This window comes from Xiphophorus maculatus, chromosome 22, assembly GCF_002775205.1.
Source record: "Xiphophorus maculatus strain JP 163 A chromosome 22, X_maculatus-5.0-male, whole genome shotgun sequence".
In the NCBI taxonomy this organism is placed as follows: domain Eukaryota; kingdom Metazoa; phylum Chordata; class Actinopteri; order Cyprinodontiformes; family Poeciliidae; genus Xiphophorus; species Xiphophorus maculatus.
The window spans coordinates 23,420,185-23,436,230 of record NC_036464.1 but is presented as its reverse complement, the minus strand read 5'-3'; the positions used below and the strand labels follow the sequence as shown (position 1 = coordinate 23,436,230).

At 43.6% G+C, this 16,046-nt stretch overlaps 1 protein-coding gene across 1 annotated transcript in view; it reads left to right on the top strand.

Annotated features, from left to right (window-relative positions):
• LOC102231457 (E3 ubiquitin-protein ligase pellino homolog 1) overlaps window positions 1-11,516 on the top strand; it is a 45,414-nt gene extending 33,898 nt beyond the window's left edge. Inside the window, exons 4-7 of the mRNA XM_005811366.2 lie at window positions 2,155-2,256; window positions 3,566-3,763; window positions 3,924-4,112; window positions 7,659-11,516. Of these exons, the coding sequence (XP_005811423.1) occupies window positions 2,155-2,256; window positions 3,566-3,763; window positions 3,924-4,112; window positions 7,659-8,237 (1,068 nt within the window). The 3' untranslated portion in view covers window positions 8,238-11,516. The remainder of the gene's footprint in view (window positions 1-2,154; window positions 2,257-3,565; window positions 3,764-3,923; window positions 4,113-7,658) is intronic.
• The last annotated feature ends 4,530 nt before the right edge of the window (window positions 11,517-16,046 follow it).

Below are 16,046 nucleotides of genomic sequence, written 5' to 3'. Positions count from 1 at the left end.
TAGTGAGGCTAGCATTACCAAAACAGCTGTCTCTCTTGCTAACACGTAGCTCTTATCTATGGTGCGTTCAGTGGTCAAAAGATAATTTTGTAAATTTCTAACTAATTGGTCACCAGTCAGGGTCAATCAAGCGGGATTTTTGGTGCATCTCTAATGATTTTTATACAGGGTTAGTATTGTTGGGGATCTTTTCCTGTTTTACTGATGTTTTCATTGTTATCTTACATCTTTCATGTTTTTTCTGCCAATGGCCCCCACTCTTTTTGGCTCATTTTCTAAAGAAAAGAGATTTAAAAGTTGATTTGAATCTCTTTGGAAGCTTTTCTTTGGTCTTCAGCTGCTTCTTTGCTCTCTCTCTGTCCATACACTGACCATGTCCGTCCAATTATGTAACCATCAGCCCTACCAACAGGTTCTTCCATCGTTGAAGCAATCTGAAGAGATCTCTTGACCTGCCTCTTCCCAGCTCTCCTGCAGGGAGAAACTTTGGGGTGTACCTAAGATAGCCGTTAGATATTTACCCATTTGCCCCAAAGCCTCTTGAGCGCCTTTCAACACTGGCTGAGCATCTAAGTCACTGTTTCCTGTCCAGGACACAAACGGAGTGAGCTCACTTCTAAATCTGACAGTCCCCTCCTCGAATCGCCACCTTACCGTGGTGGAGGGGTTTGAGTGCCTCAAGGACCCCAGAAGCTATGTTGTCCGGGGCAGTTTTTGCCCCTGGTAGGGTCTCCCATGGCAAACTGGTTCTGGGTGAGAGGTCAGACTAAGTGCGATTCAGTGGATTTTTTTAAGGAATACATGATTGAGGGATTCGGTTAACTATATCTGAGCAAGACCCAGGAGAAAGGCTTCTGGCTAGCACCTGGTAAGGAACCACCCAGCCTCCCACGGCACAAAAAAAAAGAGTAGAATATTAACTGAGCTACATTTGTCGATAAAACCATTGGTAATTTGATTCCAAGTTGAGTTCTAAGATGTCTAAATATGATCTTTTAGCCATAAAAAGGTTCTAAAACTCAACAGATAAACAAGTGCTCTATTGACAGGAGACCAGCGTCTAAGAAAATAACCTGCTTTAACTGGCTGTTTGTTTCAAGAAGTTGACAAAGATGCAATTTGTTGCCAGTTCTATAATCTATATAAGAAATGCCACAGATAACTGCTTGACAGAAGAAACTAGGATTTTAGCTCCATCAAGGTTAATCCCAAATAAATAAATGCTGAAATTCCCCCCCAGTTTAATCTGCTGCAGATACAGTAGATTTATAGCCTTGACATTTCTCGTTTTGTTTGCCATCTGTCCAATTTCTTTGTTCTTCAGCACCGACTTTCATCGCCAGGTGCTGCGTTCGAAATGTGTGGGCAGGGAAGTTCAAAGAAAAACTTTGGAAGACCTTCAGAAAGCCTGAAGACCATTTTAAGAGGAAGAAAGAGTGGCTCGCTGGAGAGAGAGGACAGCTTAAAACTGTTTTTTGTTTTAAGCGGTCAAAAACACACAAAGTTCTCCGGAGCCGGACTCTCCACCACATGTTTGCTTTGCGATTTTAAAAGACAGGAACACAGAGAAGCTCACTGTGACGGCAAATACAGGCCGGTAGAAGAAGGGCGTTTTAACGCGGCGTTAAACTGGAACACGGTGAAGCTTTTATAAGGGAAATAAGTGAGCGGTTCAGTGGAAGGTAACGGAGCGTTTTCCTGCAAAATCCTGGGAAGCACATGTGTCTATCATCGGAAATCCTCCGAATCTATTAAATGGTCAGAGAAAGGTAATAAATGAGGGACGTCTTTCAGGGTTTTTTGTTTTTTTTTTTTCATTTATTTTATGGTTTAACATCTGTAAGCAGTGTGCTGACTGTGGACACACTTCTACGCTCTCACTTCAGCAAAACTACAGGCTTGTTGTGTGCAGTACCTCAAAGAATCTGGAAGAGTCATTGACCTCTTTAGTCGTGTGGGTGGTCTAGGGTTTGCTCCAGTTCGTGACGGCACTTCTGACATCTGTTGTTCTCTGGAAACTGAGCTCTTTTTCTATCAAACCATGTTCGAATCTCCTAATGAGTTATTGTGATAGCATCTGCAGTTAGTTTTGTCTTCTTCTCTCCATTCTCTGCCTCTGTTGTCATCCACCATCCCTTCCTTGTGTCCCATCAGGCCATAAGCAACAAAGACCAGCACAGCATCTCTTACACTCTGTCCCGAGCCCAGACGGTGGTGGTGGAGTACACTCATGACAGCAATACTGATATGTTCCAGGTAAAACAGTCCAGATTTTATCACTGATCCTGGAGTTTTACAGCCAATTTACAACCTTTATTTATTTTTTTGTTTGTTTTTTTTCCCCCACCTCTATGCTTCATTTACTCGCAGCAGTTAATTGGGACCTATATAACAAAGCTGGTTTGTGCAGAGGTTTTCAAACACGATGTTAAAGATCGAGATGAGATAACGTTTACGTCATAAAGAGCCGTGGAGTCTAAAAGCAAAGTTCAGTCCGACCTGTCCAGCTAGAGGTGGGAAATGGTGGCCATGCTAACTAGCCTTAGTATTCACGACGGTGGAGAGATAGTGCAGCCTAACAGAGAGCAAGGCTACAGCTCCTCCTCCTCATTTTCCAGCTTTATTGGAGCTAAATTTAGATAGGTTGTTCTATTGAAGAAATTCTAACTTTGTTAATGTGTTCAAGACAACACTTGTCTTACTTTCTTGTCAAAAACGTGAATTTTTAAAATTTGGTCTAAAACTTGAAATTAGACGTGAAATTGCGGTTCCTTAAGTTACCAGTAAGAAGTGGTAGATTTTGTGTTTACAGCAACTATTTAGCAGGAGTGAGGCTAAAAACGGTTCCTTGGATTGTAAAGGCTGCTGACCCCTAGATTAGCCGATCGCCAATTAGGGCATCTGGGCTGAAAATCCTCTACTTTGGCTGCAAGTAGAGCTTTTTGTCCATTTCGGTTGTTGATCATTCTTGACCTTCGAAGTGGCAGAAAACAGGTCAACTGGATAAACTCTGTACCTGTCACGTGTCTTCACAGACTTTTGTCCCTCAAGAATGTGAAATAATGGAGCAAAATGACAAAATAGGATAACAATGAAATTAGTTTTTTTTTTTTTCTTTTTTCTGAACAACAGCAAACACAACAACCCATTTTTAAAAGGTGAGCATTTTTGATGTGAAACATGCTAAACCTATTCAGACTTGGAGGGGGCAGGGTATAAAATATATTCACAGCATTTTCTAAAATTACTCTACTCTTTGCTTTGGTAGCAATAACACCGTGAGAGTCTGTTGCTGTGTTATTTTGGTACAGTGATGATGCAGGTCGCTGTCAACAAAGTGCCTGTTAGCACAGCACAAAGTCAAGGTTATCCTGCTCTTAGAAATGCAACAAAATCAAACTAATTATATGCCATTTTCTTTGTACTTTCCTAAAACGCCAGCTCATTTTTACCTCTACAAACATTGTTGTTTTCTTACGCCCTTTCTCGGCTTCTCCAAAGCTAGATGAAAAGCTGAACACATTTACCTCACAGAGGTACTCAGTTTCTTTCTACCCGTCGCCAGATCGGCCGATCGACAGAGAGTCCGATAGACTTCGTGGTGACGGACACAGTGGCCGGCAGCCAGAGCAACTCGGACACTCAGTCGGTCCAGAGCACCATCTCCCGCTTCGCGTGCCGCATCATGTGCCAGCGCACGCCGCCTTACACAGCTCGCATCTACGCCGCGGGCTTCGACTCCTCAAAGAACATATTCCTAGGGGTAAGCGCCGTCTCATCTTCACACGCAAGTCAGAAAAACACAACGCGGCTCCATACATTAAACATTCTTAGATCTTTCTTTAAATAGCTCCTCCCCGGTGTGAAAATGTGGCGTTTCAGGCTGGATAACGAATGATTTTCTACATCAATTTTCACATCAGGAGAAAGCGGCGAAGTGGAAGACGTCCGACGGACAGATGGACGGGTTGACCACCAACGGCGTCCTGGTGATGCATCCTCGCAGCGGCTTTATGCAGGACTCCAAACCGGGAGTGTGGAGGGAGATCTCAGTCTGTGGGAACGTCTTCACCCTGCGAGAGACCCGCTCAGCACAGCAGCGGGGCAAAATGGTGAGATCATTCATAGAAACTTAGTTCGGCCGTGATAGAAAGTACTTTTCTGTCTTTGGTCTCTTCGTGTTTCTGTTGTTAGAAAGTTTTCAGCTTAAAACTGTTGCCTGCAGTGGCGTAAAATATTGCTGCGAGAGATCTTAGAGGTAAACGACTGGCTCATTTGCAGAAAATTCAGATTAACCCAGAAAAAGCCCTTACACTTTGCTTATCGCACACTTATACCTGACCGTGCCCTGTCCAACCTTTACACCATCAGAAGGTTATCTGGATGCCATCTCCCAAGCAACAGTCTGCCAGACAAAACTGTGAGTAACACGATCTTGCAAGGGATCATCCAGCTATCTCTCAGCCAATCACAGCCGCTCACCTTCACAGCCATGACTCACTTATCTGACTACACTCAAGACGCCGGTGGTCTTAATTAGGTTGTTTCATTCCCTCCTCTACAATATCAACTTATTAATGTCTAGCTTGTCTCCCACCAGTTCTCAAATTAACAGCTCCCCCATCTCTAACTACATCCACCGCTCCTTGTTTCAATTCTTCTCAGACTACAGGCACAGTTTTTTGTAAAGCTGTGCCCTTTTTTTTTTTTTTTTGTGATTCTGAATGTTATTGATGAAAAAAATATGTATGTATTTTTATTTTATCTTCCATTGTCTGTATCGCAAAAAGATTACTGCATCATCTGCATATCGGAACTTTCATATCCGCCGTGTCGGACAAATGCACAATAAAATGCGTTTCCATTGCAAATGTCTATACTTCTTCTACTGTATATGTATAACAATAGTAAAAAATAACAATGTAGAAAAATAATAATAATTACAATTTCACACTTGTGGTCTTTCCATTAAGTAATAAGCGCAATTAAAATCACATTTGAATAAGTTTGTTCGCACAATCATGAAATATTCCTCATATTCCTCCTCCGACTACTTCCTGTCCTCTTCTTCTTTGTGGTTTGCGCCAGTGGCCACATCCTGTTGTTGATCGCGTGACTCAGGTGGTGCAAATAAAATAAACCAATTTCAACACAGCCGAAAAACCAACTCATCCTAGCATCAAAACTGTTTTTTATCCAAAATACTAGTTGGTTAATAATTGCTGTGTTCCCATGAAGCGTGTCTATTTTCAAAATGTCAAATTGCATAACTATATGGTCAGTGGAAACGGCTGGTAAATGATCTGCTTTGGTCTAATTTGATCAAATGTGTGAGAAGGGGGAAAAGCTGAGGTTTACATAGATGACACATCTGGGCATTCAGACTGACTGGGGAAATTTTTCAATCTGCTGTTGTTTCGATGTGGTTCGTAGGAAAGGCGTGACCTTCTGTTCCATGAGTTGGGTCATTTTCAACAGCAGAAACTTAAAAGTCTTTCTGTACAAATGCCTATGTGTAAGCAATGAAGACTGGATGCTCTTCCCTGGCCTACATGAGAGCCATAGCGACCTCAACACAAACACCTGGAAGTGCTTCCTCATCTTATCTCTCTCTCCCTTCATTTTTTCCACCTCCTTTTTCCGTTTTTCCCCTCCTCATGTACTCTGGTTATCCAAACATTTAATTTCCCGCTCCGTCTGATCTCACAAATCCTGACTTGAGTTGTCCCTCAACGTTGAGTTCATCTAGACATGTCCAGCAGCTGAACGCTTCACCATCCAGCAGCATGGATTTCAGCTTCCTCGCGTCATCTTCCCTCCAGCTGTCACTTTTCCTGCTCCTCTGACAGGCCCACATGCGTCTGTAGTCTTAGGGACGGCTTTGTTACACTGCCACCTACTGCGCTCACAGCGGTACTGCAGAAATAACAAATCTGGCACCTTTTTAAAGCCAAAGCTCGCTAGCTTTTGATTCTAAGAAACCAGATTTTCTTCTACAGGCTGAAAATGATATCATAAAATATTGATTATTTCTGATTTCTGTTTAAATCTCACTAAGAATGTATAGTTAAATGACAAATGAGGGAAAAAAATATTTTTGAGGAATATCAGGAGAGAATATACAGTAGTAGAAAAGTCTATTTATTTCACTAAATTAACTCTAATTAAGAAAGACATTTATTTGGATTCATTACACATAGAGTAAATCAAGTGTTTAGATTTGGGTTTTCAGCTAGATTATAGCTGACATTTATTTGGATTCATTACACATAGAGTAAATCAAGTGTTTAGATTTGGGTTTTCAGCTAGATTATAGCTGAAAAGCCAAAATTCAACTTCTCACAATATTGGAATATTTTGTAAGACCAAAATACAGGAGAGATATTAGATATTAGCTAATCATTATGGCCTACGTAATGATTGGACACACGGGTGAGTAGACATTTATACACAATAGGGCACATCACAAAAACCTGGCTGTTCAGAATTGTGCACTCCTGATGACAGACGAGGTTTTATTTTGACTCAAAATGAAACACCATTAAAGCCGTGTCTGGACTCCTTCGAAGAACCGAGTCTACATAGGATGGGTCCGGCTACATAGACTCGTAGCCGGACTCCGTCACAAAGTGAGCGGCTGTAAATTCAGACAAACCCGGCTGAATTGACGGACGCAGCTGCTGAATTCGGACATGGCATAAATGTCCGGCAGATGTTGTCTGCGGACTTTCAGCGAACACTGGCTTGAGCGTTGGCTGGACGTTTGCTAGATATGGTGATGTACACACTCCAAGTGTCCCCGCTTAGTGTGCTTTGGTATGTATCAAGCTCACTAATGGAAAGTTGAGGCGAAGAGAAACATCGCGATTGAAAATACAAGAGAACTGCTTTTCTCGAAACCAAAGCCCGATCAAGTGTTTAAGGGAGATTTAAAAGTTATGAACTGCAGCTCAAGTCGGATCGTCAAGACTGACCACATGCAGATGGGTAACAACTGACTCATTTAATACCACTCCAGAACCAGAGACTGTGTAAAGAAAAATGTTTCTTGGGGTAAGAAGAAAACAAAGAGTTGACTTTTACTCTGCAAGTCCTATTTTTAGACTTAAGTACATTTTGTTTGGCAGTCGAGGTCCCAGAGGAGGAAGAATGGAGAGACGTAAAATCCCAGCTGCATGTGATCCAAGTGGGAAATTTCCAGTCTTCAAACAATTTGGGGAGGCATGCCAACTGCTGGTGTTGGTTTTTAAACTTAGTTTCTGATAAATATGAGCCAATCAAACATAACAACTTTACCGGGACGCACATCAGACAACCATCATGTGTCAGTCGGCTCTATCTTCACCTTTCTGGAGGTCCGATGTTGTGTTTCAAGTTGAAACAGGATGATCTCTGTGAACAGGGCACAGAAAAGGTGACGTTGCTCCCTCTCCGTTCATTTCCTATGGTACTTCGATGAGGCGACTTATCTTTATCGACCCCCAGCCAAGGGGAAATTCATGCATGTGAAATTTCGAGCTCGTACATGAAGATGAGCGCTCATAGGCAACTTAAGATAACTAAAAAATTTTCAACTGCAGTTGCTGTAGTGTTTTTTGTGTTGGGTTCACCCCTCGTGTGTCGAGCCCAGTATGACCTGCTGTCATGTTGTGTTTCAGGTGGAGACCGAGACCCAGGAACTCGTCGACGGCTCGCTCATCGACCTCTGCGGCGCCGCCCTGCTGTGGCGCACGGCCGAGGGCCTCTCCCGCACCCCCACCCTCAAACACCTTGAGGCGCTGCGGCAGGAGATCAACGCGGCCCGCCCGCAGTGCCCCGTGGGATTCAACACGCTGGCCTTCCCCTCCATGCGCCGCAAAGACACGCCCGACGAGAAGCAGCCCTGGGTCTACCTGCAGTGCGGCCACGTGCACGGCTACCACAACTGGGGGAACCACCGTGAGGAGAGGGAGGGACGGGAGGGCCGGCTGCGGGAGTGCCCCATGTGCCGGGCGAAGGGCCCTTACGTGCCGCTGTGGCTGGGCTGCGAGGCGGGCTTCTACGTCGATGCCGCTCCGCCCACACACACCTTCAGCCCCTGCGGACACGTCTGCTCGGAGAAAACGGCGACCTTCTGGAGCCAGATCCCGCTCCCGCACGGCACCCACACCTTCCACGCCGCCTGTCCTTTCTGCGCCCAGCAGCTGAGCGGTGAGCAGGGCTACATCAGACTCATCTTCCAGGGACCCCTCGACTAGCAGCGGGGGAAACTCCTCAGCATGCTTCGGAGGATCCGGATGGGGCGAAAGTTCCCTCCTGATGTTTTTCTCTCTGGACCTTTTTGCCTCTGTCTCCTTTTTAAGTGACCTTTGTATTGATTTTTTCATGAATGACAAACAGATTTCTATATTTTCATGAAACCAGAGACACAAAAAACCAACAAAGAACACCGCTGGGTAAACTTTGTTTCACGGGGAGAACTTTCAACAGTATTTATCTGACGTACTGACACGCCGTTAGTGGTTTTTATTCATGTATTTGTTGCAATACACGTGTACATCTCTCAGAACCTATTTAAAGAAATGTGTTTATTTATGACCCAGGTTGTTGCTTCAACCTTTATCCCTCATCCATAAGTAATTTTCCTTGAAAATCCAGCGTATTTGTTAATCAGACATGAAGTTTTGGGCTTGTTCCAAGAGTTTCGTTTCCTCTCTCTCTCTCTCTGTCCATATTCACCTGTCGAAGCCATTCAATATATTTACACACCTTGTGTCCTGATGTTCGCTCTCATCGGTTACCTTCTCAGACGTTTCACTTTCAGAGCAATAGAAACCTCCTCAAGTGTTAAACGGAGGCATGTTTTTTGATGCCTGCTCGGCCGCCGCCCTCCCTTTAACGAGTGACTCCGTCCCGATCACCTGTTAGCCATAAAATAACAACAACTAGAAGGAAAAAAAAACGCAATTTTGTAGCGGTGGACTCGCACTCTAAGCTGAACTGTTGTTTGTTTTTATCTTTATTTTAAACATAGAGGACCTCCCAGACAGAAACTCGTGGCACTAATGCTTAACAGATGTGGATAGCGTCTTGATTCATTCTGCACGGCTGCTGTGACGTCAGTGAAGGTCTGTGTCAGATACCGACCAGGAAAGTCAGAAACCGCAGGATCTCAAATTGCTTCTTGGTGCCTCCAAGAGTAACAGTGCCCTCTGCTGGTGGCTTTTGAAACACACACACACACACACACACACACACACACTAAGGACCCTAATATGGGGCTTGCCTTTGTATTGAAGCAAACTGAGGCAATTTATAGTCATTTTCTCCTACATTTGGTTCAGAGACGCACCAATCAGACTCGTGTTGGTTGATAGCGAGTCTGATCTGCCTATTTGACAAGCTGTATTTTTAGAAGAAAAAAAAAAAAAGTACCATATATTGTTTGATTGCGGCCAACAGAGAATTACCAGCTTGTTCCTACATATGCGTTAAAGTGCAGTGTTTAGCAGACTGATTGTAAACTGAAAATGTGCATCAAGTTCTTCATTGTAGCTGTTACATCTATAGACTAAAACGGCTTCTTCATTTTAAAACACTTTGGAAAAAGAGGAAAAGTCATTTTTCGCTGTCTGAACTACTGATCACCGATCAGAACTGATCAGAGAAAAATCTTCCAATTCCAATCTCTGGCTAATTGATCGGCGCATTTCTGCTTTGATTGAATAATCACAGCACAGAGGATCTGACTCGTCCGATACGTGCGTTGATTTTTTTTCCCCCCCAGGTCTTTGTGACAATTTGTGCTTTTCAGATATCATCTTCATGTGATTTTCCATAATGCAAAGGTTATCAGGGCCGCCTGTTCTTTTCTTTTCACTAAAGCGGTTCTCGTAGCGCTTAATGAGAACAACAATGCATTTTTATTTTTTTATTTTTCTAGATCAAGACGATATGAGATACTCCACATATAACGTGATTTAGTCAAAACAAAAAACAACAGTATTATGGAATTTTCCCCAAATTTTTACAAAACAAATTATTTTTTTATATATATACCACAAAAGCAAACATTATTCATACTGCTGATAAAATATCGATTTGTACGTCAATGCACAGTATTATGTATTTCTTTCTTATTTAATGTCTAATACTTAGACTTAAACGAGAATGAAGAATAAACACAAGTAAATACAGTAGCCATTTTTTTATGTTTGCTGCATAGACAGGTAGACTGTATTATTCTTTATATAGTAACACATGAATAGAAAGATTGATATTAGTTTAATTTGTCAAGCTGGTTGCTTTTGGAAACTAGCCTGAAGACTGCTGCTTCACAGACGTGCTGTTTCCTGTTTGCCAGTTCTACTTTTTAAACGTCCTTAAGATGGGTGGCGCTTTTTTAGATTAACCCTCCGGTGGTTTTAAGCGCGAGGCTCAGGAAAAACGGGGCTAATGTGACAGTCAGACAGCAGGGAGGCAGGGGGGTTGTCCCGTCAGACCGTCAGTTCCCGAAACCACACACAAAGACACATAGCGAACCACGCACAGAGTAAAAAACTTGTGGCGTCCAAATGACCTCTTAAGACCGCAGGCGGATTTTGACACCATGACTATTTTTTGTGCAAACGTCTGACTTTCTTTCTTATAAGCAAAGAAGAAATGTGATAGCTTTCCTGCAGCCAGCAGACTGACACTTTCTCAAGCAAATCATTAAAATACGTTACGTTATCGGAATGAGTTGGTGAAATTTTTCTTAACCCTGACTTGCTGTACCTTAATAAAATTCCTACTGCTCACCAGAAACTTTCTAGTTGAACTATGCATCCACCCTCTTCTCCGCTACTAGAGAAAGTGGGAATAGATTTAACTAAGGCAGTCCTGATGTCACTTTTTCTTTAAAAAAATAAATAAAAGCACAGATTCTCCCAAACTCCTACTGCCTCGCACGCGTTGGTGCGACCTACATTAGCGAGACACTGAAGCTGTAGACAAAACCGAAGCGTCTCTTCCAACCTGCGCCCCTTCAGGGTCCCCGCGAAGCCCGAACCCTCGCAGGTAATCGGCCGTTCTGTGTTTGTATGCAAGAAAGAGAGAGACTGTAATTTAACGGGTTGATTGTGTGTGTGTTCAGTTTTTGTCCACGCTGTAGCTCTCCTCCTCGTATCCTCAGACCGCCACACACTAACTCACCTCAGGGAGAAACCGATGACCCGTGCACGCGCTTGCACACCCAACGCTACAGCCATCTGAGGATACGTCACCTTACAAAAAAAAGAAAGAAAAAAAGACGAAGCTTCTGTCCTCTCCTTCGCTCAAGTCTTGTTTGGTCTCGTTTAATGGACTCTGTGTGAACAAAGGGCTTCCCTCTGTCTCTCTGCTGTTCTCTCAGCCATGTTTTGACTCAGACACCAGTCCCTCCCTCCATCCTTTACTCACCTCTTCTCCTGTCTTTGTGCGTGTAAAAGGCGAAATCAAAGAATGTTTCCAGCAAACACGTTTTTGTATCGACTTTAAACAATAAAGTGTAAAAGTGACATTTAGTTGTGCCGAGTTTCACTTGGACGCTGCCCACCGACGGGGGGAATTAGTTCTACTTCTGTGTCGGATTATGTTCCACCACTTGGTGATATTTTTCAGATTGATTTATAATGAATGGAGCTGATGATTCAGCCATAAGGAGAGAGACTGAACAAAAAATAGCATCCATGGAATATTTATAAGACCAAAAACACAACAAAGGTCTATTTCATGTGTCCCAAAAATTCTCTCTAGAGAGATGGAAAAAAAAAGAAAAAGCAGAACTTTATGTCATCACATTGAGTAAAACTAGCAGAATTTCAGAGTAAATAAAATGTTTATCATGCAAATATGACGGTGGCCATAGTGACGCTTTCCAGCTGCTTCGAGACTTTGCTTCATGACCTAAAGCTTCGTAGACTTGGGTTATCTAGCAGCGCACTGGCAAGGCGCACTATAAGGCGCACCTTCAGTGAATGGCCTATTGTAAAACTTTTTTCATATATAAGGCGCAGCGCATTATAAGGCGCATAGAATAGACGCTACAGTAGAGGCTGGGGTTACGTTATGCATCCATTAGATGGAACTGCGCTAAAGGGAATGTCAACAAAATAGTCAGATAGGTCAGTCAAACTTTATTAATAGATTACAAACCAGCGTTCTGAAAACTCCGTTCATTCCCAAAATGAATAAACAGCTGTTTTATTATTTTCCCCGAGGTAAAGTAAGTGACGTGGTATTTTCGTGACACAGTTTATCTTTTAACAACAGCAAGGTATAACATATAGTGGAGGGGAACTTTTCCTCGATTCAATAAACACGTAAAAAACAGTCTGATACTGTTACGGTAAATCAAACGTTAGTGCAATCACAATATATATCCACTTCCGCACCTTTGATTCGTTCGTGTTAAATTCTCTCGCTGCTGCTCTATTCCCGTGTTTCTACTGCGTCACTGATCACCTTGAGCTTAAACTCTGCGTCGTAAGCGTGTCTCTTAATAGGAGCCATTTTGGGGTCTTTACACAAAACCCAGCGTGCACCGCGCGCTTCTTCTTCTACGGGGGAAAATGAAGTCGGCGGCTGCTTACCGTAGTTGCGAGACCTGTTGCGGCTCAATATTGGTCCATATATAAGGCGCACTGGATTATAAGGCGCACTCTCGGCTTTTGAGAAAATTGAAGGTTTTTAGGTGCGCCTTATAGTGCGGAAAATACGGTAAAACGACAAGAATTACGACCACCCTATATGCAACTTTATCAGGAAGCTTTTATACGCGCACAAATAACATCACTAATGTTAAACAACCATAATATCCGATCTGGGCGAACGTGGAAGTTGAATAAATGCTCCATTTAAAGCTTTTGATTATCTATCCCAAAATCCAAATGATGGAGTAAAATCCAATCCAATCACACTAAAAACGTTTGGCAGCATTTACTGTATGTATCGTGCAGATTTAGTTGTTTGTAAAGAAGTTTTTTGTGAAATGCCAGTTTTCCATACGATCTACAATGTTCTTGTGAAAGATGACAGGTTATTGTTTGTTACATTTGCTCTGCAAACAGTGTGTCTGAATGAGCATTTCAGTGCTTTACAAGTTTTGTGTAGAAGAGACGGACCTCCTGTTATTTATGTAGAAGAGCTTTACTGTTACAGAGCTTTTGATTTACAGGTGTCATACAGTCATGAAGATGCAAATGTTTATATTGTTCCATACTGTTTCTTGTGAGCAATAAAAATGGCAGTTCAATTACTGATTTCTGGTCTAATCATTTACTCTTACAAACTCAGCTGTGTATTATAGCTGTAAAACAATTGCTTAGTGAGTGAAATAAAGTTAAATTTGGTACTATTTTAGAATTTAATTAAATGTTAATTAAATTTCAAATCTTCCATGAGAGTAAATTTTACTCTATTTAGACTGGGACCAAATGTCTTTTTTAGAGTAAAATCTTTTTTCAAATTGACTAAATTTTACTCTGGAAATTTTCCTGTGTAAGAACATGCAAAAAAAAAAATACACCTGTTCTTTTTCCTATTCTTTTATTTGGATTACTGTGTAACTTTGCCATTAAAATGATCAATACACCAGTCCCTTGTCTGTTCTGATTAGATCTGTTGCTGGCAGAGGGACCGATGGTCATCCCTCTAGTGTCCGTGTTGATCCAAAAGCTCCAGAGTGGAGAATCGACATGTTTACCACTTCAACTAAACACACAGACCGAACTAGACCCCACATCCTGTTTGAAGGTTGTGATTATGATCTTTATTTGAATTTCCAACGAGAAGCTGCACTTAAAGACACAGACTCAGTAAGGAGGAACGAGCACCAACAAAAATCACCAGTAATTTCTCAACAATTATTTGACCAATGCTGCCCTCTGCTGGCAGACACTTGCCATCATATTTTTTAAAAACAGGCTTTATTGCTACGATTAGAACAAAATGCGTTCGTGTTCTCAAACAACGCAATAAACCCAGAAGCAATAAAAATCTAAGTGATTGCACAAGTATCCAGCCCTTCAAGTCTGTATTTAGATGCACTTTTAGCTTCAATCACAGCATGTAGTTATCCAGAATGAATATGTCTCAGTCACATCTGGAGACTGCAATGTAATCCCATTCTGCTGAAGTCCTGCTAAAAGTTTTCTATGGGATTGAGGGCTTTGACAAACCCTTACCCTAACCCCAGAACATCTTTGTTTCGACAAAACTGTTTCAATTTCTATGTAGTTTCACCTGGGTTATTGTCTTGCTGGAAAATAAGAGTTGTACTTGTCTCTATCTTTTCTCCATGTAAATTTTTTTTTGGTCATTTTGTAGAACTCAGACTATATAGCGGTACTCAGGAAACCTCTACTCTACACGCTGAAGTATGTTTGAAACAGATTGGCTTTAATGTTAGGCTAGTTAGCCCACAGAGGAAAAAAAGGCGAGTGTATTGACCTTGTGAAGAAACACTCACAAAGTGAACCATAAAACAAGTAAAAAACTTAGCCATCAGGCTAATTGCTGTTAGCAAATCAAGCTTAAATGAATTCACTCAGAACATTTATGTGCTTTTAATGTTTGCGGTGATTCATTGTGACTCTAAGCTGCAAATGAACAGTTTGTTTCTCGTCACCGAAGCCATATTGAATTTTTCCGTAAGTAGGAAAGAAATAAAAATACATCGTAATTTGGACTTGGAAGACCCCAATGACGGATAAAAACATTGGACTTGGCGTTCCCTTGCCCGGACGCGGGTCACCGGGCCCCCACTCTGGAGCCAGGCCTGGAGGGGGGGCACGATGGCGAGCGTCTGGTGGCCGGGCTTTAACCCATGGAGCCCGGCCGGGCTCAGCCCGAAGAGGAAACATGGGTCCCCCCTCCCATGGGCCCACCACCTGTGAGAGGGGCCAAAGGGGTCGGGTGCAGTGTGGGATGGGTGGCAGCAGAGGGAGGGGACCCTGGCGATCCAATCCTCGGTTGCAGAAGCTGGCTCTTGGGACGTGGAATGTCACCTCTTTGGTGGGGAAGGAGCCGGAGCTAGTGTGTGAGGTCGAGAGTTTCCGGCTAGAAATAGTCGGTCTCACCTCGACGCACGGCTCTGGTTCTGGAACCAGCCTCCTTGAGAGGGGCTGGACATACTTCCACTCTGGAGTTGCCCAAGGTGAGAGGCGTCGGGCAGGAGTGGGCATACTTGTTGCTCCCCATCTCGGCGCCTGTACGTTGGGGTTTACTCCGGTGAACGAGAGGGTAGCCTCCCTCCGCCTACGGGTGGGGGGACGGGTCCTGACTGTAGTTTGTGCTTACGGGCCGAACGACAGTTCAGGTTACCCACCCTTTTTGGAGTCCTTAGAGGGGGTACTGGAGAGTGCTCCTCCTGGGGACTCCCTTGTTCTACTGGGGGACTTCAACGCTCACGTGGGCAATGACAGTGAGACCTGGAGGGGCGTGGTTGGGAGGAACGGCCCCCCGATCTGAACTCGAATGGTGTTCTGTTGTTGGACTTCTGTGCTCGTCATGGATTGTCCATATCGAACACCATGTTCAGGCATAAGGGTGTTCATATGTGCACTTGGCACCAGGACACCCTAGGCCGCAGTTTGATGATCGACTTTGTCGTCGTTTCATCGGATCTGCGGCCGTATGTCTTGGACACTCGGGTGAAGAGAGGTGCGGAGCTGTCCACTGACCACTACCTGGTGGTGAGTTGGCTCCGGTGGTGGGGGCGAAAGCCGGTCAGACCTGGCAGGCCCAAACGTGTTGTGAGGGTCTGCTGGGAACGTCTGGCGGAATCCCCTGTGAGACGGAGCTTTAACTCCCATCTCCGGCAAAACTTTGAACACGTCCCGGGGGAGGTGGGGGACATGGAGTCTGAGTGGACTGTGTTCCGTGCCTCCATTGTCGAGGCGGCCGGTCGGAGCTGTGGCCGCAAGGTTGTCGGTGCCTGTCGCGGCGGCAACCCTCGTACCCGTTGGTGGACGAGGGATGCCGTCAGGCTGAAGAAAGAGTCCTACCGGGCCTTTTTGGCCTGTGGGACTCCGGAAGCAGCTGATGGG